Source organism: Sinocyclocheilus grahami, unplaced genomic scaffold, assembly GCF_001515645.1.
Source record: "Sinocyclocheilus grahami isolate Dianchi unplaced genomic scaffold, SAMN03320097.WGS_v1.1 scaffold406.1, whole genome shotgun sequence".
Lineage (NCBI taxonomy): Eukaryota > Metazoa > Chordata > Actinopteri > Cypriniformes > Cyprinidae > Sinocyclocheilus > Sinocyclocheilus grahami.
This window is the reverse complement of record NW_015505585.1, coordinates 434,703-457,993: the sequence shown is the minus strand read 5'-3', so window position 1 is coordinate 457,993 and position 23,291 is coordinate 434,703. Positions and strand designations below refer to the sequence as shown.

At 37.3% G+C, this 23,291-nt stretch overlaps 2 protein-coding genes across 2 annotated transcripts in view; one reads left to right on the top strand and one right to left on the bottom strand.

The window, feature by feature from the left end:
• LOC107550693 (sickle tail protein homolog) overlaps positions 1-7,689 on the top strand; it is a 30,101-nt gene extending 22,412 nt beyond the window's left edge. The window contains exons 13-17 of the mRNA XM_016232040.1: positions 2,099-2,215; positions 3,309-3,386; positions 3,512-5,248; positions 5,726-5,851; positions 6,482-7,689. Coding sequence (XP_016087526.1) covers positions 2,099-2,215; positions 3,309-3,386; positions 3,512-5,248; positions 5,726-5,851; positions 6,482-7,033 — 2,610 coding nt within the window. The 3' untranslated portion in view covers positions 7,034-7,689. The remainder of the gene's footprint in view (positions 1-2,098; positions 2,216-3,308; positions 3,387-3,511; positions 5,249-5,725; positions 5,852-6,481) is intronic.
• A 4,124-nt stretch (positions 7,690-11,813) lies between these two features.
• Positions 11,814-23,291, bottom strand: part of LOC107550719 (PAX-interacting protein 1-like) — a 26,164-nt gene continuing 14,686 nt past the window's right edge. Inside the window, exons 10-22 of the mRNA XM_016232080.1 lie at positions 22,222-22,314; positions 21,902-22,039; positions 21,292-21,413; positions 20,719-20,903; positions 20,559-20,602; positions 20,336-20,403; positions 17,137-17,239; positions 16,645-16,813; positions 14,145-14,245; positions 13,815-13,949; positions 12,572-12,647; positions 12,351-12,411; positions 11,814-12,106 (exon numbers count right to left, since the gene is read on the bottom strand). Coding sequence (XP_016087566.1) covers positions 12,091-12,106; positions 12,351-12,411; positions 12,572-12,647; positions 13,815-13,949; positions 14,145-14,245; positions 16,645-16,813; positions 17,137-17,239; positions 20,336-20,403; positions 20,559-20,602; positions 20,719-20,903; positions 21,292-21,413; positions 21,902-22,039; positions 22,222-22,314 — 1,311 coding nt within the window. The 3' untranslated portion in view covers positions 11,814-12,090. The remainder of the gene's footprint in view (positions 12,107-12,350; positions 12,412-12,571; positions 12,648-13,814; positions 13,950-14,144; positions 14,246-16,644; positions 16,814-17,136; positions 17,240-20,335; positions 20,404-20,558; positions 20,603-20,718; positions 20,904-21,291; positions 21,414-21,901; positions 22,040-22,221; positions 22,315-23,291) is intronic.

The window sequence follows — 23,291 nt, the reverse complement described above, 5'->3', positions numbered from 1 at the left end:
TTCATAACCGTTTCAAGAGGGATGAAGTCAGAAAGTCTGAGAAAGGCTTAGGTTATGATGATCCTCTGAAAGTATTTGGCTGAGGGCAGACTTTTGTTGCCAAATTTGCTTACACAGCCAAACTTCTCTAAATGTGAACTGTCAGTCAACAAACAAGACTAAATCACGTTAAACAGGTTTCAGCCTTTAGCAGTCAAAGACTAACAGTCAAGACTTGCTTATTACACAGTATTAAGTGTCACTAAATGCTGGATTAAATGCAATTGAAATATACAGTATATAAACAGTGGCGTCCAAATGTCTGAGACTTCATTGGAAATATGGGATTTTTTTCTACTTAAACCAGGAAATGAATTTTCAGTTCAGGTTTTACATTAAATTGTAGAGTACATGCAGCTTGAGCAAAAAAGCAAATAAAAATACTTGTTAAATAGTGTTTTAGTGACAGTGGTGCTGATAAATGAAACATCCTTATAACAATGTGACAGAGAGCTGGAGAACTATGTGGAGATGCTCAAGAAAGAATCCACCTCTGCCATGAGCAATCAACCAGTCACTCTGAAGGATGTGGAGGAAGGGGCGGTCAACTTACGGAAAGTAGGAGAAGCTTTGGCCACACTCAAAGGTGAATGCATTTGTATTTATCCTCCTGTGGACTTATATAATCATTACGCAATTATTATACACTACAGTTTCTCTTAAAAATATTGGCATTGATGGTTCAATGCAGAACCTGTAACATCCATGAAAACGTTCCATTGCATAAAAGGTTCTATATAGAGGAAAAGGTTCTTAAGATTATAAAAATGTTCTTTACACTAACAAAAAAATGGTTCTTTTAAGAAGTGTTTACTGGTTGGTGGCCAATCAGAGCAGACTGCGCTTGTCGGAAGGAGGGACTTTGTAGACTTTTGCATAGAGGACCTACAATAATGTACAGTATTTGAAAAATGATGTGTTTTTTGAACATTACACCAAATACACCAAATAATGATCTTTAAAAAAGCATCATATGACCCCTTTAAATCCCAAGAATCGATTAGTCTGGCCTGTTTTCACAGGTAATGGACAGAACATTGAAGGGTACTTCCCATCTAATAAATCGCAATAAGCATTGTGCTTGGGTACTTTTCAAATGAAACAAAGTCTCAGATTTCAAATTCTGTCCGTTGTATTGGAGTATTTAAACAACAAATGCCGTTTTGGCACTGTTTAATGTGGAGTGACGGATCGCTGGAGCGCGGCACGCCTCAGTTCAATAAAAGCGGCAGCGCTAATAATCTCCTCCACATTAATACCCGTTTCAGCACAAAATAAACATGACTAAAAATCCGAAGGTAAGTAAAAGAAGGAGTACAACTTTACAATCCGTATCCTGTGTCATGTAATCGCTCAATCTGTGTTTCAGTCGCACAAAGACGCCAATATAATGACTTGTAAATGTCACGTAACTCACATTTACTTCAGAAAAACATATTCGGTGACCATAAACTCATTAGCTAGAAAAATAAACTGTAGAGAGGGGTATTTTGCTTAATATATGCAATATATAACATATTCATTATAATTTTTACTGTTCTTCAATATTTAATTTATGTTTGAATAAATCTATCAAGTTTTTATTACAGCCACCATTTAAAAAAAAAATTAATTGTAGTAGAAATATTAATATGTAACTGTAACATTATTATTGTAAAAACGTCATTAATTTTAACGTTCAATATTATAGTAATGTTGTACCAACTGACTCTCATGTATATTTTACAGCTTTAGTTGAGATTTTTTTTTTCTTGAGAAAATTTGGCATGTACTGTACCTGATATATATCCAAAATAATCAATATTGATTCGAATCGAATTGAATTGGTAATCGAATCGAATCGCAAGCTTGTGAATGAGAATCGAATCGTGAAATTTGTGTCAAAACCCAGCCCTACTGTAAACATTATAACAATAATATATTTAGGGAACATTTCTTGCACCTTGTCTGGATCAAGGTGTTCAGTTCTGTTGGCATCTCATTTGCACAAAAACAGGACAGAAAGCTCACCCATACACAGCCACAGCACCTAACTGCCCATACCCTTACCCCTCCTCAGGTGTTTCAAAAGTGCACTATTAAAGATTTACAGCCCAGATACATTGTTGATCTCACAACCCGTGAGCCCTCAGACAGTGAGACGGAGCCAGGGCTTTCCCTATCTTACCACACAAAGGTAACGGACGTGATGTGTGCTAACTCCCCATCGCAGTTTAACAACTAAACTCATATGAGCAGTCATGTGTCATAACCTCCTGCTCTACTTGACACTTATTCGCAATTCCCATACTGATATACTGACATACTGATGCACGTCAATGCCTGACCGTAGCCCCTCATCAAGAGAGGGCGTAATATGTTTGAATGTGTCTAACACTGGTCTGTCACTCACACTCTTTTGCTGAATGCTAATAGATACAGCATAGGGTGGGTCAGAGTGACTGGAGCGTTGGAAAGGCCATTCAGCACTCTGACTTCTGACCTTTTCCTTTTTTAGCATTCAGAGTTCACTTTGAAAAAGGGCCAGAATGTCCACCATAAGGAGATATAAAGATATAATATTATTGCTTTGTAAAAGTAACTAAAATATGTATGTAGATACCAAACATTATATATTTTATAACATTTAAAAAATGTAAAAAATAAAAATGGTTAATATTAATAATATTATATATCTGCCAAATGCATAAAATGCAAATTAATAACACATAAAATGCTATAATATATATATATATATATATATGCTCTAAAAACATATAAGGGATATATAATAGTTTCATCTTTATGAATGTTTTAATGTGCAGTAAATGTAATGTATAAATTTGTGTGTTTAACTTTAGTTTTTATTATCACTGTGTCTGGGTTTTCAAAACGGGAATAATATTTCTGTATTCTGGATCCAAAGACTAGATCCAAGTCACTTTCTCAATTGAAATATATATATTTTTTTAATTCAAGCACGTGTTTTCCAGCAATCTCTATCACAATCAAACATCTTTGCATGGAAAATAGTATACATAAAACTACATACATTCACTACTGCATTTCTAGTCACCATAAATATATTATTTTGAAGCAATGCTTGACAACTAACAGCAGTCCTTAGTAAACTAAGGATGAAAGCTAAACTAAACTCTAGATGGCGCCATTGACCGCTTTTGTAATCTTTCTCTCTGCATTTTACTGACTAGCTGGGTATTAATTTGAGAATGTAAATAAAGGTCTGTAACAGTGTAATGCAATGACTCTGTGCTAACAAACTGTCCTAGCAGACCACCTCTCAGCTATCTGAAGAAGGAGCACTATCTGAAAGTAGGGAAGATAGTGCAACACCTGGTTCACCTGGGGTAAATATAATTTGTTACTGTTTCCATTAGATTTATGTGTGATTTAAGAGTGTGTATACAGATTGTATTCACTTTGACTTTAATATGTTGTTTGAAGTCCAAAGAATTCTTGATTTCTTTGTCAGGTCATGTATTATATCACTGGGACATCAAAAACATCAAGGGAGAGCACCTCTAGACCAGATGACCTTAAGGAACCTAATGAAGCAACTTTCTCTCCTTCAAAGGTTGCACCTGAGAATGCTTCTGACCTTTCCCAGCAAAAAGTGTTAACGTCAAATGACTTATCTATATTTTCACTTCAGACAAGCCAATCAGTCAAGGAGGTACAAAGCAAGCAAAATTATATTCATGAGGTGCCATCTGGCCCATTTAACTCTTTAAAGAATAGCACTGAAGCTGAAAAGGGGCCATCGATCATTAATCCCAAAGAGCTCAAGACTGAATCAGTGCTGAAGTCCCTAAAGCAGGTAGTTCCCACACCTTCTGAGAAAGTTTCACCTGTTGAGGAGAAGTTTGAACAGCTGATACTGCGTATGTCCTCTGAGCAAGTCGCACCTGTTCTGGATAAGTCAATAATGCATGGACATCGCACAACCACTGTTCAAGTTACACTTGTTAGCAAGATTCCACAAAGTGCTGAACTTCAGGTTCACTCACCAGTCCATCAGCCCAACACTGATGCCTCATTTTCAACACAACCGAATGGCCATGTCAATGAGCAGGATGTAACAAAGAGATCATCTGAAGATCAGGCCAGATACACTGAGGAGGCCAGTCTAAGTCCAGACCTCCCAGGAGAAGAAGGTCCTCCTCCACCAAATAACTTTGCCTTCAGGATCACTAAAACCAAGGTACAGGCTCTATCCACTGGAGAGTACCAACAACTGGTAAACAGTAAAGGCACAGATGTCCAAACTGTTAAAGTGGGCTCAGAACCGACTGTATCTGCCCCTGAGGACTCTGGATGTGACAAGAAGCCGGTTATAATCATTTTTGACGAGCCTATGGATATCTGTCAGGCCTACAAGCGACTGTCCACCATCTTTGAGTGTGAAGAAGAGCTGGAGAGGGTGCTATCGGAAGAGAGGATAGATGAAGAGAACGAGGAAGAAGTGGAAGCCAACTCAAAGAGTCAGGTCGGTCAGATAACACCTAGAAATAATCGAGATCTGTGCAGAAATGAGAACAGGGTAAACAATGAGAGAAGTAGTAGTGTTGCAATGCCTCTACAACAGCAGAGTTCCTTTGAGAGTTCTGCTCTTACCGTTGAGGAAGGAGACAAGACAGAATCTCCTAAAGATTTGAAAAAGAAATTAAAATTTAAGTTCCCAAAGAAGCAGCTTGCAGCTATTGGTCAGGCCCTTCGTACGGGGACAAAAACTGGCAAGAAGATGCTGCAGGTAGTTGTCTACGAGGATGAAGAGGAACCAGATGGAACTGTGACTGAGCTCAAAGAAGCTAAAAGGTTTGAGATCAAGTCCCATGCAGACTCTGATTCTACCACCCCTAGGTCTTTATCGCTAAACCAGACCACCACATTACAGAGCACCAAAGACAGAACTGAGGAACTCCGTAAGACTACTTATCAAACATTAGACAGCCTCGAGCAGACCATTAAGCAGTTAGAAAGCACCATAAGTGATATTGGGCCTGCATTGGTTTCAGAAGTCTCCCGCAAAAAGGAATCGAAAGCAAAGAGAATTGCCAGTGATGCAGAACTGGAGGAGGGCAGTCCCACAAAAAAGCCAGCACCTCTGAAGCCCAAACCCCACAAGTCATCTCTGCAAAAGAGATCCAAAACACAGTCTCGATCCTCCTCAAGCACGGCCACTTCTTCCAGTTCCTCCAACAGTAAACAGGTCTTTCTCAACTCCTTCTGCACTGCACACTTCTGCTGGTGGCTTGGGTTTGCTTTGAAAGCCTGACTTTCTAAACAATGACTTTAAACAACTTTGAATGTGTTTCGTAGGTGTCTTCGGGTGAACGCACTTGGGAACGCTCTGTTTTGAGGGCTTTGTGTGATTTCAGTGGACATGATTATGGACTTGGTGTTCTTCTTTTTCAAACCACTCTGTCTACTTTCACTGTTCAGACTTTCAATGAGGTTGAATCCACAAACCGTTTCTCTGTCTGAGCGCCTCGCTATTTTGGGATTAATAAAGTGCATGTACTGTGGTTGGGAAATTGGTGGTACACTTGAGCATGCTGCCTGCATTCTTCTGTCCCCAATCATGTCTACAAATGAGAAATCTTTAAAAGCTCTGTCCTCATTCTGTCGTGTACTTGTCAATCGCCTCAATCCATCGCTGAAATTGTTTCCTTGTTGATCTTTTCAGAACTCTGGTGACTCTCCTGCTTCGAGTCAGATTTCCTCACCTAAGTCTCGCCAGCAGTCAGCAGGGAATGTGGAAAAACCCGGAAAACCTCAAAAGCTCCAGGACTCCCAGAGGCAATTCCGTCAGGTAGTTTTACTGTAGGGCAGTGTAAGGCATGAAGACACAGATGGGAAATGTATTTGAGTGGTCTTTTGAGTGGTGTTATTGTGGACGCACATATCTATCTTCCCCTACAATTCATCACAACCAACTCCTTGTGCATGTTTATCTTTACAAATAGACCCTTTCAAGATATGCTACTTTTTTTTACCAACCCTTGCGCTCCTTGGGAATCAAACCCATTGCCTTGCCATTGTTGGCACAATGGTCCAGTTGAGCTATACAGGAAAACTAGGTGACCGTTGTCATCACAGAAACAAACACTAGGAACTTAGTGTAATCCTACTGTGTTGGTTGGGGAGTGATGGTTTATATTTCCATTTCTTTGGATTATGAAGACATTTTGAAGAACCTCTGACCTCTTTGGTCTGGTGCCCATATTCCTCCTTTGATTCCTTCTTTTCTCTTTGTTGCTTAATGTGTGAAATAAACTGTGAGAGAAAGGAGAGAAACTAAATTACGCCTTTTGTTACAAGAGTAATATTTTTGTTGGTGTTGTACTGTAGAATATTTTTATGGAATATAGAGCTTTATATTTTCATGTATGTGTTATCATCCTACTTGACTTTCCATGTCTTCCGGCATCTTTGTTCGCAGGCTAACGGGAGTGCTATGAAAGCTGGTGGGAATAGTAAACATGCTTTCCTTGCTTTGCCTGTTTCTAAGATCCCAGCTTTTATACATAGCTCATGGAAACATAGCTCAACCCGTGCTCCTCGTGCAAATGTATCTAGGCTTACTAACCGAACCTCTTCCTCTTCTTCTAAGTCCTCTATCCCATGTCTCAGCCTGAGTTGGCCCAACTGTAGACCTGTCTCGCCCTCAAAATCTCCCAAGCCCTCTCAGCAGCCTGAAGGTCAAAACCTAACCCTCCCTCCGCAGACTCAAAATTGCCAGTCCTGCTCCATTTCCTACTCATCCTCATCCTCATCCTCCTCTAGCTTCTACTCTTCCTCCTCCTCCTCTGTTTCTCCGACTTCTACTTCCTCTTCCTCATCCCCTTCCTCTCCATCCCTCCGGTCTCCCACTGCCATGTGCCGGGGAGGTCGAGCTGTACACATGCCCAGCTTCACCAGCCGCAGGTCTCTGAAGGCCAGCAGTGGCCACGCCTCTATCACACCAGTATCCTTTACTGGGAACATGGCATGAGCTGTCCATTTCTCTCTTTTGCTCATTCTGTTTGCACTCATTCTGGTTGTATTTAAGGTGTAACAGAAATACTGATTTAGTTATGCCGTGTATTTGGGGTGGTGTTATTGTCTTTGTGCACTTCCACTGAAATCCAGAAGTAGTTCAGAATCTAGAGCCGTATATAGTGCTTCTGAATTATGGATTTTGTTTTGGAATATGTGAGGGATTACATTTGACAGTGTTGGCTTTATATTTTATAGAAGTGTATTTGTTTACTTACATGAACTATATAAAATATGCATTGCTATTTTAGAGAAAGGAAATGTATTTTAGAGTATTTTGTTTTAAATTAGCCATATTTAGTGGGGGTCCAAAAGTCTGAGTGATTAAAAAAAAAAACTTCATAAAATCTCATAAGACCTTCCTAAAATCTTTATACATCTTTTTTGTTGTTTTAAGACTTTCTTTAGGGTTTTTACAAAATAAAATAAGGAATATGTAGGATTCTGCTGTTCTTCTAGGTCACTAGAAGCAAATGACTAGGTCAAAGAAGCAAATTTGTAAATATGTACAAATTATCAAATGTTCTTGCTTCTTAAATCATTCTGGAAAACATGATCATCAGGTTTTACACAAACTTAAATTGTTGTTTATAATTTTAATATAAAACATGTTGTGTTAAATATTAAAAATCACCAGATGTCTCAGACTTTTGGACCCCACTGTATATCTGTCAGAAATGGTTTAACAAGTTTGTGGTGATTGATTTGACAGTTTGAAAGGGATTTAACCAAATTTCATCTGAATTGTTGCTCTTTGCCTCCAGTGCACTGCCAGTTTCAACAATATGCAGTTTGTAGTGATTTGCCATAAAACCAAAGTTGTTTTTATTATTATTTAAAGACTCCAAACAAAGGTGTATATAAACAGTAGTATGAGTGGATGATGTGCAACCATCGTAGTGGTTCTATAGCCTAACTTTCTGTTACTTTATTCTTGTACTCCTTCAAATAACTCATGTCAAACAACCTATTTACTCCTATGCATGCTTTTCAGATATTTAACTATGAATAATGCAAAGGTAAATGCTGTAAATATTACCTCTGATTTTGTAATACTGTATAAATTGTGTGAAAATTGTTTGGAAGAAAATGCTTGATGTTTATCAAATAAAGGGCTTCCAGTGTATTGTCATTTATTTTTTACATTTATTGTCTTTTTTTTTCATTTTTTTTTCATGCTGTGCATGTAAATGTGTGAAATGTCTGACAACTACATATTTAAAAACATGGATGCAGAACAGAATTTAAAGCAAATGTAAAAACATCACACTTGTCTCTTCAGCAAACAAAAGAGTTTAACCTGTTTCAAGGCCTGATAAAACAATTTGAAAACTGATGACAGCACTTCCAGTTTGTATCACTTCAATATTCAACTGCAAGAGCAACACTGACTTGCAGGACTTCTCACTGAAAAGAGACATACTGTAATCGTATAAAGCTTAATTGGAAAACCTCTCTATATTGTATATACTGTATATATATATATATATATATATATATATACACACACATATAACATTGAGAGGTTTTCCAATTAAGCTTTATATGATTACAGCATGTCTCTTTTCAGTGAGAATTAGGGGTTGCACCGATTAGTCGACTTAAATGCTCTGCCGTGAGGCTTTAAAGGGTTAGTTCACCCAAAAATGAAAATTCTGTCATTAATTACTCACCCTCATGTCGTTTCAAAGCCGTAAGACCTTTGTTCATTTTCGGAACACAAATTAAGATATTTGTATCGCTATATTTTATATTTATCGGACCCTGCATAGACCGCAACGCAACTGAAATGTTCCCAAGTCCAGAAACGTAGCAAGGAGATCTGTTTCTGGACTTGGGAACATTTCAGTTGCGTTGCTGTCTATGCAGAGTCCGACAGCTCTCAGATTCCATCAAAAATATCTTAATTTGTGTTCCGAAAACGAACAAAAGTCTTACGGGTTTGAAACGACATGAGGGTGAGTAATTAATGACAGAATTTTCATTTTTGGGTGAACTAACACTTTAAGCTTGATGTCGACTAGTCGCTGGTCCTATAGAGGGCGCAATAATATAAATCTTTGAAGTCCACTTTTACGCTACGTTTCCAAACAGTTAAAATGACTAATAAATGCATACTCCGGAAAGCGCTCCTGAAGACATGTGTGATTATACCACCTGGATGCTCGAAATTGAACGGGAGAATGCACGTTTTAAACAGCTTATTGTACAGGTAAATGAATCGCCGTTCTAATCTAATGCACGCTGCACTGTAACGCGCACACATAGGCTAGACAGTAGATCTCGCGCACACAGAATCATTCAGTTGCGCGGAAATGTATTGTCAACACTGTTCTGTGATTTCTCAATAATATAGCTTAGAAACTGCAAAGTTCTAGTATATATTTCTTAGTAACTAAGAAGAGAGACGCTACCATCGCTCTCTCACTAATGCATTCATATAAATGTAATCTTTACTGTGCTACTTTATCTGTATCTGATTTAAAACGAGCAGAAATCTGAGAAATAAAACGACTCAAAGACAAAAGAACTGATAAAAATGAGCTGTAATAGGAGCAATTAATAGCCATGTGGGCAGCGCTGTGCACAAAGTGTCCCAGTCTCAGCTCAAGGGTCAGGCTTATTTGTTCATTAATGACATCAGCAACTAGTCGACTTGACTTCCATCACATAAATGTCAACTTTAAAAAATCTGAAGTGGTTCAACCCCCAGTATATATATATATATATATATATAAACAGCTGACAACATTTTTAGCACGTAATAATTTTTTACATTTACAATGATATTCTTTGGACGTGATGCTGTCAATGTTACCAGAGTAGCCCATTACTGTTTCAGACCTTTAAGTAACAATTTAAGAAAGGCTGTATTGAGATATCAGATAAACTGAAGTGGGGATCTTAAACAAAAGTCTTTAAAAATGGGCTTCAAAAGCCATTTTAGAACTGTGCCTATGCCCCCTAGCAGTCATTTTATTATATGAGACATGAAAGCAATTAATACCTGATTGATGTAAGAGTCATATCTATTATGTGGACAGCAAATCTCCTCTGAGACAAATGATTGGCACATCTATTAATTTGGACTTCTTCTCCGCTCTTAGATATGCATTATTTTAATGCCAAGTTTAATTCAGTCTTAAAGAATTAATTTAGCGTACCTGTTCAGAGACATGGTGCAGTCGATCATCTGCTGAAAAATGCCAGTTTCCACTGACTGTTTTATTGTTGCCATTCACATACTAAGCACCATGAGATTCACTCAAGGGCATTTCTAATAAATAAATAATTTGTATAAATTAATTTTCTGATTTCATCAGGTTTTCCAAATGTATAGGCACAAACAATCCAATGTCTAATTAGAGATGAAAACACTGTCTGGACAAAGGAGTGCTGCTTTTTCCATTCCAGGTCCTCCTCAAATTTGTAATTAGCCAGCTTTAATGAAAGATAATTAGTTCATATGCAAATGTTAGAATGACTGAATCCCTAAGCATAGTGCAATCTAATTAGCATGTAATTTGTATATTATAATACATTTACCATTAAGACGTGTCCAAATGCTACAATGCTATAGAGAGGAGGAGAACAAGAGTAATTAAAACGCAAGTCCTTTTAGCATTTAAGATTAATTATTGTGTCTCCTGATGTTTTATGGTACAAGAGCATCAACATCATAACTCTTTGAGGACATTAACAAACCAACAAGGAACTTGTGTAAGTTAATCAAAGATCTGGTCACTAATTTGCATTTTTAATTCATCGCAATTAACGAGACTATCAATTGGATAGGAAATTAAGAAGGCTGCAATAGCTATTCAAGCTACTGCTGTTTGCTTAAAATGTCTTTGTAATCCTATTTATTGTGCCACTTAAACAAAGGAAACTCACGTTTGTGCTTCTCAATCTTCTGCTAGAGCTTATTTACTGTAACAACCAGCAAACCAATGATTGTAACACATTTTGTCACCATTTAACCATGAACGATGAATGTGTTGAGAAAAAAAGATGGATACAAAGATTCCACAACAATAGTTTCAAGGTTTTTGTAGCAACAAAAAGAACCACCTCAGTGGACTCATATATGAAGCTATGTATTAGTTTGCAAAGGAATATACAGTTGTAAGCATTCCCTGATGCAGTATGTTAGACACCAAAACAAAAGCACTGTAAAAACACTTTTAGGGTGCATCGATCTACATTTCCACACTTGAGTGGGTGATCTCAAGCTCTGAGCAAACCACCTATTGTTTCCCCTGTTGCATTTCTGGCACATGACCTTGGCTGGGTAAGTTTTAATTTATCCCATTTTAGAGGGCATTACTGCCAGCTCCACTCCACAACCCAACTCAGGAGCCATGGGATCACCCCAGGCGAACTGTCTGACAGCACACAATTGCCTTCCACCGGTAAGTACTCGAACACTTCATTAGCATTTAATTGAATTTTGTCTATCAGGAATAATGCTTTTAAAAGAAGAATGCTTCAATGAGAACAGAGTACCCTGTGTACTCCCAAAAGCATCGGTGAGACGACATGATTGAGAGTCATTGTGTAAATATTTTTTGGTTTAGACAGAATAAAAGGTCATTTAGGAAAGCATTATTTCTTCGTGACCTGACATTTATAAATACTATTCAATGTTCAAGCAGACTCCAGAAATGTGTGTAAATGTAAGAATCAAATCAGACAGATATACTGACAGATTCATTATTTAAAATCACAATCAAATTCAGATTTTATTCCAAAACCATAAAAGGGGAAAACATTTATCACAGTAAAAACATAGCTTTGCCTTCATTTAAAACAATCATTACAAATAACAGTAATTTATTTAGAATCACTGTTACTTTGTTTACAAAACTGGTAACAAATTATTAAATCAAGTAATAAAATACAAACATTGAAATATAACATGACTGTACACTAAAATTTAAAATAAGTAACCTTTAGCGTTGATCCAGAACAGGGCACCAGCAGTCATATATTATTCATGTCCTTACAAGGACATCATGTGAATTTATATGTGAGATTGTTAAGGAGCATAACAAAACATACATACATAAATCCAATAAAATGTATTACAAAAAAGCTGAAAATGTGTAACATGTCATATGAACGTCAGTAATGAGTTTAACAAAGCTTAATTACACAAAACAGTTCTTGCTTCATTTCAAGTCTGACATCACTCAGAAGTTTATTCAGAAATTATTCAAAAGTGATCGCTTTTTATGTGTCTGTTAAATCTTGCATGCATTTTAAAAGGATATGATTCATAATCCAAGGTCTGAGTCAACACCCCCGTCAATATGAGCTCAGCAGTGTAAACATCTGAAATAAAAACATCAAAAAATCATTAGATTGTGCTTGACTGATGGTTGGTTGAAATGTGTGAACATGCTACATTTTCCAACTACAGTGGCTTTATATTATACAGTGAGAAATGTAAATGTTGAGATGGGAACTGGGCCTGAAAGATATGCCCTCTTACCGAGGTTCTTCAGGAAATACTCTCGACACAGATGAGAGTCATTTTCACAGGTTATTAAAATGATCTCAGGTAAATTCTAGAACAAACATGGATAACACGAGTGTCATTTCCTATTACACAGACAAACACCATTTTAGATCAGGTCTTACATGTACTTCAAAGCATGCTCAGGCCATAGTTAATGACAAATTTGTCAAAGAACGTTTGGAAACACCTTATAATAACTTAGAAATAATAATTATTGCAGCTATTAATTATACACAACCATTCAAAAGTTTGGAGTTGGTACATTTTTTTGAAAGAAGTCTCTTTTGCGCACCAAAAACACTAATGTTGTGAATATTTTTACAATTTTTAACCATTTTTTAACAATTTAACCATTTTAATTTGGATTAATTTCAAATTAAACTAAATTAATTTCAAATGATTTGGTGCTCAAGAAACATTTCTTATTATCATCAATGTTGAAAGCAGATGTGCTGCTCAATATTTCTGTGGAAACTGTGATACTTTTTATTCAGTATTCCCGAATGAATATTTAATAATTAATTAATGTAATGTACAGTATTTAATTTTATTATTTTATTTATTTAATTTAATTGTTTTTTTGACGGCATTTGCGCTGAAACATTGTTTGGCCTCTAGTGGATTTATCATTAATGATTCTTGATTGCTTAAATGTCATCCAGCTTGTGTTGTTACAGCTCAATAGTTGTGCTGCTTACTATTTTTTCAGGATTCTTTGATGAACAGAAAATTCTAAATAATAGCATGTATTTAAAATAGAATTCTTCTGTAACAATGCAATAAATTATGTATTTTTTATGTCACTATGTAATTCTGTAATTATGAATGTCTTTACTCTCAATTTTGATCAATTTAATGTGTCCTTGCTGAAGAGCAGTAATTTTTCAAAAGCTAAATTTTACTGCCTTCAAACATTTGAACTATAGTGTGTATTAAGTATTATATTATGTAGCCTACATGTCATGGCAATAAATAAAGTGTAATGCATCTTTGTTTATGTAGTAACATAACTCCCCTTAAATGGTACTTTGAATTCACATTGTGACTCAGAGTAATTCTTCCAATCACCAAACAAAACAAAAAGAGCACAAAATCCAAAGAGCAGCTGTGGTGGCTGTAAATAGATGTTCATTAAGTGAGCGAGTCAAGTCTGGCACATCATCCTCATCAATACAACAGCCCACACGCCTCTGTATTGGGGATCTGATTATGGTACCTTGTTTTGCTTGTGCTCCATAATCTTGCGGTAGGTGGGCTGCTTGAACAGCACTTTGCCTCCGGCACTCTCCACTATAACTTTCATTGTACCGAGGCTCGGACAGATTCCTGGAGTTATATAGAAATACTTCCCCTGTAAAAGAAGTGTGAGACAACTGAACACATGCTTCCCTGTGATATCCAATTAGGCCACATGTCAGTGCAGAGACACAGTTGTTTGTCCTATTGTTCTGCAGTCACATAAACAAGTCCGTTTGAGTGAAAGTACACGCACTAAAGTGGGGAAGTGATAGAGTGGATGAACACTAAATATCCCAAAGCTCCTAACCTTGAAGAGCGGAGCCGCATGAGCTCTTTTCAGTGACTCCTCCAGACTGAAACAGAACAGCACCTCTGCCTCTGCATCTCGCAGCATGTAGCTCAGCTCATCTGCAAACACAAAGACAAATAAATCAAATCAGCATTAGGGATGCGCAATACAGCTGTAGCTACTGATATAATGTTCTTAAAGGGATACTTTACCACGTCGTTCCAAACCTTTATGACTTTCTTATTCAGATCATATTGCAGAAAAATGTTGGCAACCAAATAGTTTTGGTGACCAATGACTTCAAAATGTATGGCCAAAAAAAAAAGTCATTTCTCAAAATAGCTTTTTAGGTTCCACAGAAGAAAGTCGTACAGGTTTGGAACGACATGGGAGTAAATTACACACTTTCATCATTGGGTAAAATATACTTTTAAATTACAGCCACTGGTGTGATTGAAACATTACTGGAAGCAGATCATAACATGCCCTATGTTGCCCCATTTGTTGTAAATTAGTTGCAACATTCTAAATCAGAGCTTATGGCAAATGCACTACAAGACTGATGATTCCAAAATTCTTTCCGGAATTTTGAACATCCGGAATAAATCAGTTTTTAAAATACAACAAGGAGAAATAGACATTTTTTACACCAATTTGCACAGAATGGAAGCTCCCACTTACAAGGGGTGTGCGATATGTATCATCTATGATAATATCATAATTGTTTTTTAAACTATATGCGATTTGACATTATCAAGAATATCGCAAAAACCAAACAAAAACACACCCAGAGAGTGCACGCATCCACTATACAATGTAGGTTAGAGTTCCTAAATGTGCTCGCGCCTTTATTACCCCCCCGGAGCCGTGTGGAGTATTTTTTATGATGGATGGATGCACTTTTTTGGCCTTCAAAATCTTGACCATCATTCACTGCCATTATAAAGCTTGGAAGAGCCAGGACATTTTTTTTATAATATAACTCCGATTACATTCGTCTGAAAGAAGAAAGTCATATACACCTGGCCTGAGGGTAAGGCTGCACGATTATGACAAAAAATCTAAATGGTTGATTATTCCCTTGAAATTGTAATTGCGATTATTCATTATGATTATCACAATTTACATTGAATGATGTTTCTACCATTGTTTGATGCAACTGCATGCCATATTTTTATATGAAAATAAACAAGCTGAAAACACTCTAACTGAAAAACCTTTAGTGCTTTTCTATAGTATTAAGCCTCAAATGTCAACTATACATCGGATTGGTTTCTTCTTTAAATTATAAAAAAAGTAAAAATATGAATGGTATTATAATGTTATACTAAAACTAAAATTTAAATAATGGGAAAAACCCTTAAGATAACATGTAGAAAGAAAAAAAACGCATCTTAAGCACACAGAAGTGGACTTTGAACGATTACGTAATTGTGGCATTCATAATTGTAACCGCGATTAGAAATGTGATTAATTGCGCAGCCCTACCGGAGGGTGAGTAAATCATGGGGTAATTTTTTTTTTGGGTGAACTATCCTTTTAATATTAAGTGATTTACATTTTAGACACAACAGTTCTTGTTTCTGCTGTATTTCGACAACAAAAATAGTTTTACATACCCACAGCAGAACTGTTTTGCATCTCTGAGCAACACACAACAGTGTTTCGCTACAGAATCAATCAGCCGTTTGAACGAATGGCTACAGTCAACTGTTGAATATTAGGGGAAAAATATTAGGGAACAAATTTATAGAGACGTCAGTATTATTGGTATTGGTGATATTCGCCTTCAGTCATAAATAAAAAGATGCCATTAAACAAATATTAAAAATATACTGTCTTCATGTGTTTCTACATTAATTTGAAGATTGAATGTAAAATCATTGCAATATAAAAGTATATTTAAAAACTTTAATGTTAGGTGGGATTAATCGCAATTAATTTCAGAAAAAAATGTGATTAATTAGTTAATTTTTTTTTATTGATTGACAGCACTACTACTTACTACTTGCACTCTTTTGCTTTCTCGCAATTTCATTCTATGTTGTTGGCTGTTTTCTTGCTCACTGGGACAGTGCTCAACCCTAACAAGTGATCAGATTTCAAACCAGTTTGAAATATTCAATATCATTTCAAACTGTCTGAAATATTTTAAACAAACCTAAAATATTTCAGGGTGACAGGTTGGTCTTCTTGTGACAAGTGTGAGCTTGGTATTGGTGTCAAAAAATTGGCAGTACCGATGAAAATGTCCACATCAGCACATTCCTAATAGGTATAAGAATTAACGTAACACCCAATTTGGAGCTGGGTTGAGATTGCTTGTCCATTTCAATGAAAACTGCTTGTGACCTCATGAACCAACTATATCCCAATCCGTTTTTCATTACATAACATTAATATTTAATTTTTTTAATCACAAAAGATTTCTGGCTGGAATATGAAGCAAGACTCCTCAGAGCGTCCAAACATCTGTATTAATCGATTGAAACATAAATTAGATTTCACACTGACTCACCCACAAATTTCTGGCTTTTCCAGCATTCCTCCAGCCATTCTGGAGTGACTATGTGCTTGACTACAGATACAGCAGTGAGGAACTTCACAGTTCTTGTCACTTTGTTAGCAACCAGATGAGTGCACTTCTGAGCGCTGTCAGCCACTTCCCCTCCAAGATCATACAATTTCTGGAGCCAAGGAGGAGAGAGAGAGAGATGATTAAAGAGAGGATAAAAGGATCCAGGGGAGGGCGAGCAGAACACCATGAGGGTTACTTACTGAAGCGCATCTGAGTGGAGCAATATATTTCTCAGTGCTCTTGAACAGTACAGAGGAAATGAGCTCATGACCATTTTACAAACATGTTCATTTTCAGAGATTTCCAGCAGCCTTGAGAGCTGCCAGCTAGACACAATGTGACTAGAGACATTTTATGGTACTTCTTAAAACTTGGTCAGTGTCATTACTTTTACCTTCTCTGCTTACAAAAAGTGTGCATGTGTTTAGTTACCTTTATGTACTGCTGAGCCTGCAGAGGTTCGAAGCCTGTGAAAAGCACGTAAGGTGTGGACTCGGGTGGAAGCTTTTTAGTAGGTGTTGGCAACTCTTCTAACCTGCAAAAGAATAGAGAATGTCATTTGTTCAGCATTTAGCCCGGAAAGCCTTATTATTTTTATTTATTGTACTTAACACTCTTTTAATATTTTTTTTTCCTTTTTGTCATTTACTTAAGCCCAAAGTATGTATATGCGTGAAGCAAATTTCATCACCATCACCACAGCATGCGCATACAGGTTTCTCTAACTGCTCAGCTCACACATGTGCCTTCAACGATTTATGCTTTTTTTTGTATATGGTAATGTATGTTTTATGTCCTCCAAGAGATTTTAATTCTCCTGCCAGGCTGTTGTTGAAAATAAGAACTTGTTCATAAGTGACTTGCCTGGTTCAATAAAGGTTAATAATTATTAGTAGGGCTGGATAATAATTCAATGTCAATATGTATCGTGATATATTTTTTTTCAATAACGGTGATAGGATTTTTAAACACATTTCGATATACATTACCAGTGTTTCCCATACATTGATTTATTTGTGGCGTTTGATGTCGTTGAATAAATATGAGCACTGCATGTTTCAAAATCAAAACACGGCGCGGGTGTTTTATATGAATGTATCTCTGAAGGGAACCGACTATCTTCAGAAAAGTTTCGATGGCATTTTAATTTTATCTGATAAAGAAGCATTCATGAGCGGAGCTGCTTTGATTACAGTCGTTACCGGGGAAACCACAAGTTCTACCGCTCTCAAAGCACCTCCTACTGGCAGACAATCAGTTTGCATTTTCAATAATAAGCCCGTCTCCAGCAACGTTTTTGTTGTGACTTGCCTGGTTCAATAAAGGTTAATAATTATTAGTAGGGCTGGATAATAATTCAATGTCAATATGTATCGTGATATATTTTTTTTCAATAACGGTGATAGGATTTTTAAACACATTTCGATATACATTACCAGTGTTTCCCATACATTGATTTATTTGTGGCGTTTGATGTCGTTGAATAAATATGAGCACTGCATGTTTCAAAATCAAAACACGGCGCGGGTGTTTTATATGAATGTATCTCTGAAGGGAACCGACTATCTTCAGAAAAGTTTCGATGGCATTTTAATTTTATCTGATAAAGAAGCATTCATGAGCGGAGCTGCTTTGATTACAGTCGATACCGGGGAAACCACAAGTTCTACCGCTCTCAAAGCACCTCCTACTGGCAGACAATCAGTTTGCATTTTCAATAATAAGCCTGTCTCCAGCAACGTTTTTGTTGTTGCTCAATTTTTTTTGTTTTCTGCAGCAACTCAAAAGCACTTTTCACAGTAGCAGCTCCTGACCGTAAATTTAGGTGGGTCGGATTCTGGGTCGTAGCGCTAATATATGAAAAACATTTTGTAAGCTTTATATTCTAATCTCTGAACACATGGGGACCAAATTTTGAGATGTCCTTGCGTTATCCTGTGGGTGGCGCGCTAATGTTGATTGACAGTAATGTTACACGCATAAAATGCTGTATAATAATTGCCTTAATATAGTATTTATCACCTCCAAATGTTGATTTAGAATGTTACAAGTTGTGGAGCAATTCGGGTGAGGAAAGAAGATCATATGTCTATTCTCAGAATAAACAAAACAAACACAACAGAACCATATAAAGGCTATTCATGTGAGCACATTTAAAATAAAGGATTTAACGTATAGCCTATAATTTGATCCACTACTACACTTAGATGAAAAAAACAGACATGCCAACTAGATACTGATCTGATGCAGACACATAGCTGAAGCGGATTGATTTCGTCTTGGTGGAGCGAGGTTCTTGTAAGGTAATGTGAAAATAAGCGGGGCTGTCTCAAATCTGCCCCAATGGCTCTCAATTAGAGCATGCTGCAGTTCCCCATTTCACCACAGATTTACATAGCAAAATTGTGGGGCGCTGTTGAGCTCGGGAGGTCTCATGCACCATCTGCCCCACTTATGGCGCTTTTCCACTGCATGGTACGGCTCGGTACGGTTCACTTTTGGGGGCTTTTCCACTGGATACAGTACCTGGTACTTTTTTTTAGTACCACCTCAGTTGGGGTTCCAAGCACACCGTACCGTTACCAAAACGTGACGTGTAAACTCTGCTGATCACGTATTGGCCAGAGAGAATCGTCAGTACCTGCATCACTGAACTTGCGACACAAACACAAAAGAACCGCTAGATTTAAATCAGCACAACCAGCGAAGGATCGAACGCAACTGTTTTGAACCAGCGCCCCTTTTTTTAACAACCAAAAAGTGGCTGTTCCCCCTGTTGAGGAAGTACAGACGTTCCTCTCGTTGATAGCAGAGGAGCGGATCCAGCGAGAGCTTGATGGGGCGACGCGGAATGAAAAAGTTTTTCAAGCAATAGAGGCGGCGCAACTATAACGACATGTGAATAATCCCACCCACTCTAAAGCAGTACTGAACTGCAGTGGAAACGCAAAACCGAGCCGTGCCGTGCCGAGCCGAGCCACGCAGTGGAAAAGCGCCATTAGTACCATGTATACATGCCTGCTAAAGCCATGCGCGGGATTTTAATATATACTAGTTCTAGTTTAAACAAGTTAGTATAATTAATTTTTGGTCACACTTTAGTTTGGGGACCAATTCTCACTGTCAACTGTCAAGTATTAACTATGACTTCTGCCTCAAACTCCTAATTTGCTGCTTTATTAATAGTTAGTTAGGTAGTTGTTCAGTTTAGGTGTGGGGTATGATTAAGGGATCTAAAATATGGTTGTGCAGAATAAGGCATTAATATGTGCTTTATAAGTACTAATAAGCAGCCAATATGCTAGTACTGCTAGCAACTAGTAAATAGTGAGAAATGGTACCTAAACATAAGTTACCGAATTTTTATCAGTCATAACTCCTGGAGAGAAATAGAGCAGACACTGGATAAAGATTCATCTTTTTAGCTTGCATGTGTGTTTGTGCATGCTTGGCTGTATAATTGCACTCACATGAACGCACTCAGCATTCACATCAAAATTAAATTATAATTTAGACATTGAGATATACAGCATAAAATTATGGGAAGAACAGGATCTGGAAACAGCCCAATCTGGATTCTACCATACAGCTCTACTTATAATTCCAACAATCTTTAACGGTTTGAACTCACTTGGGCCTCTTGTTGGGCAGCTGCGAGCCGACATCAGCCTGTTTCTGTTTCAGCTGCAGACGTAAGTTCTGTGTAAAGCGACAACAAAAAAAGATGACTGTGATACACCTCTGCCCAGACATGCTGTTACATGTGTATCCACTGAGGACTTTCACTGCAAGGCTCAAGCATCACAAACAAGAGAACAAGCAATCAGAGTGTGTCCGTGTGAGAGCCCACTCACCGCCAACGCCTCCGGTGAGATCTTCACAGGAATACGCCAAGCACCTGACCCCAAAAATTAGAGCATGTTATTTTCTACCTCCTTGATAGCTTGGAAATCTGGCAGCTATAGCATCGTAATAACTCAAAATGACATTGCTGAAGTTTGAAATAAAGCGTACTTAGAAGATTGTGCACAAGATGAGGGTTGGGTGCCAGTGGTTCAGGCAAATTGAACTGGGAGTATCTGCTGTGCTGGATTTGCCGCAGAGCTTCAAAGTGCCCCAGTAGGATGTCGCACAGCCATTGGGCGTTCACACATGGGATCCTCCACTCCTTTGCCTTCTCGTATTTCAGCCCACTCGGTCTGATGGCATTGATAGAGGGGGCATTGCATATAAATATTAAGATTGAGCTTCCAGAAAAATATGGAAGAATTACTGTAATTTGTTGTTTTTTAAATATTTGCTCATTTGTTAAAGTAAAAACTGTAATAACTGCCTTAAAAGGGAATTAAAAATGAAACTGTCTTGGGATTAAAAAAAAAAAAAAAAGTACTGATATTCATCACTGAAAGAAAAACAAATCCAAATATGCACTGCAAATGTTCAGTTTACTACACTTCTATGAAGTGTAATAGTGAGAAAGATTTACTAAAGAAAGAAACTTTTAACAGTTTCTGGAAGGAAAAAAGCCTCCAGAAGTGAACAACCAGTTGAAAGACAGCAACAACTGGAGACTGCATTGGTTCTTACTCTTTACAGATGAGTACAGTGTTGCTACGACACAGATAGCCTGTGTATCGGGCTCCTGCTAGATAGGCCATGAGCTTCAAATCATCACGATCACTGTCCACGAATCCAGTCACAGAAATGATCTGTTACACAACAAAAAACAAACACAAAATTCAAAAATTTAACTAAAGTTCATGTACAACACCGCTCAAATGTGTGATAAACTGGATAACAGCACATGTTTGACATAGGGCTGAGTATTGGGTATTTCCAGATTGAATCTGATTCTGTTTTTGTATTGATTCAATATCGAGGACTATAGTTCACACACTAATGTTCATGTCCTAGATTAAAAAAAAAATTATAATTCAATATCAATAATACTTAAGTATTATTATTTAAAATACTGTGATTATTTAAAATCAGGTAATTACTATTATTAAATAATAATAATAAAATATTAGGATTATTTAAAAATCATGTCCTGATTTTTAATTATAACAAAAGCAATAATAATTTCCTCTCGTCCAATGACAAGCAGGTATAGATTAAAATAATTGTTTGTTAAAATAATTTAATATGACGTTGAACTACTGAACACAGCCACTGAACAGAAAGGACTGGTTCTTACATGCTGCGAGCAGGGCTTGGCCCCTGGAGGAAAGCTGAAGGGAAGATGAAGGGTCCTGTGGGGGGGGACCATCCTCTTCTTTTTGAGAACAGTGTTAAGCCAGTGAGCTGTCACACAACGCTTTCCCTCTCTCAAAGCCTGGCACAGGAAAAAGAGTTTAATAACAGATCATTAGTAAATGTCACTACTGAGAGCAACCTAAAAAAAGCATACATACCATTTAGGACATTTTCCCACCAATTAAACCACTATGCAGTTTAACAGACGGCAAGGATATTGTATAATGTAAGCTTCTTTCCAAAACAAGCTTTTATGTTTACCTGGACATAGGTATTGCTGGCTTGACTCTCACAAAGTAAATGAGTACAGCGGCTGAGAGCAGAGTCCATAGTTCCTCCATTTGCCTGAATGATCTGTGCGCAAAATAACAATCTTATTTGCATTGTCAGGAAAAAAAATCTAAAGGGACGTTCAGGTGAGAGGTGGATTTCAGAGATGCACTTTTCAGAACTGATATTCTAACATACAATTTCATAATGTGTTAGTCACATAATATAGTCACAACCCATAATTTTACTTCACAAAATTCATTAATTTTCCTGATTCTTGAATTTATATAAGTATTTATATACTGATACTTGAAGTATTATACAGGGTTCGTACACATTTTTACCAATACATTTCCATGACTTTTGAGACAATATTCATGACCTAAATGTTCCATTATTTTACAATAAGAATAAAAATCTGTTCAAATTATCATAGCATATGTTAACTAAAATGAATGACATGGCCATTTTGGTGTCATTTTGTGTGTATTTTTGCTGCTTAAATGCAACAAGCTGTGCTTTAGAGCCCTGCATTTCAGCCCGAGCCCAACGGCCCCAACTTATATATGGCTTCTGGACAATTTTCACGTCATAGCTCAGACACGGGCCAGGCATCAGGCTTGCTTCCTCCTTATGTTTATATTTTAGATATCCATCAATTATTATGGTGATGACAAAGATTTGCCGCGCTGGTGGAAACAACACGAGACCGTGCTAAGTCAAGACTGTCAAGAGTGGCTCGGACGGTGTTTAGTGTCCAGCAGCAGCGAGTGCTGGAAGAGTTCCATGTTAAAGCGCACGCAAAGCTTGCCGCAAAACGCCAGCAAGTAATTACCATGATGAATGCTCCAGGGGAAATAGAATATTCGCAGGGTTTCGGTTCATTTTTGTGAAGCGCTCCTGTTCAAGACCGAGACAGCAGAAAGCGTATCCCGTTTGTTTTCTAAAAAAGCACAATGTATGCTGATATTGTGAGTGCACACAAATAAAAGTAGACCCTTAACAGTCCCGAATGATGTATTACTCTTACATTTATGAGCAAAAATGACTGGTTGTTTCCA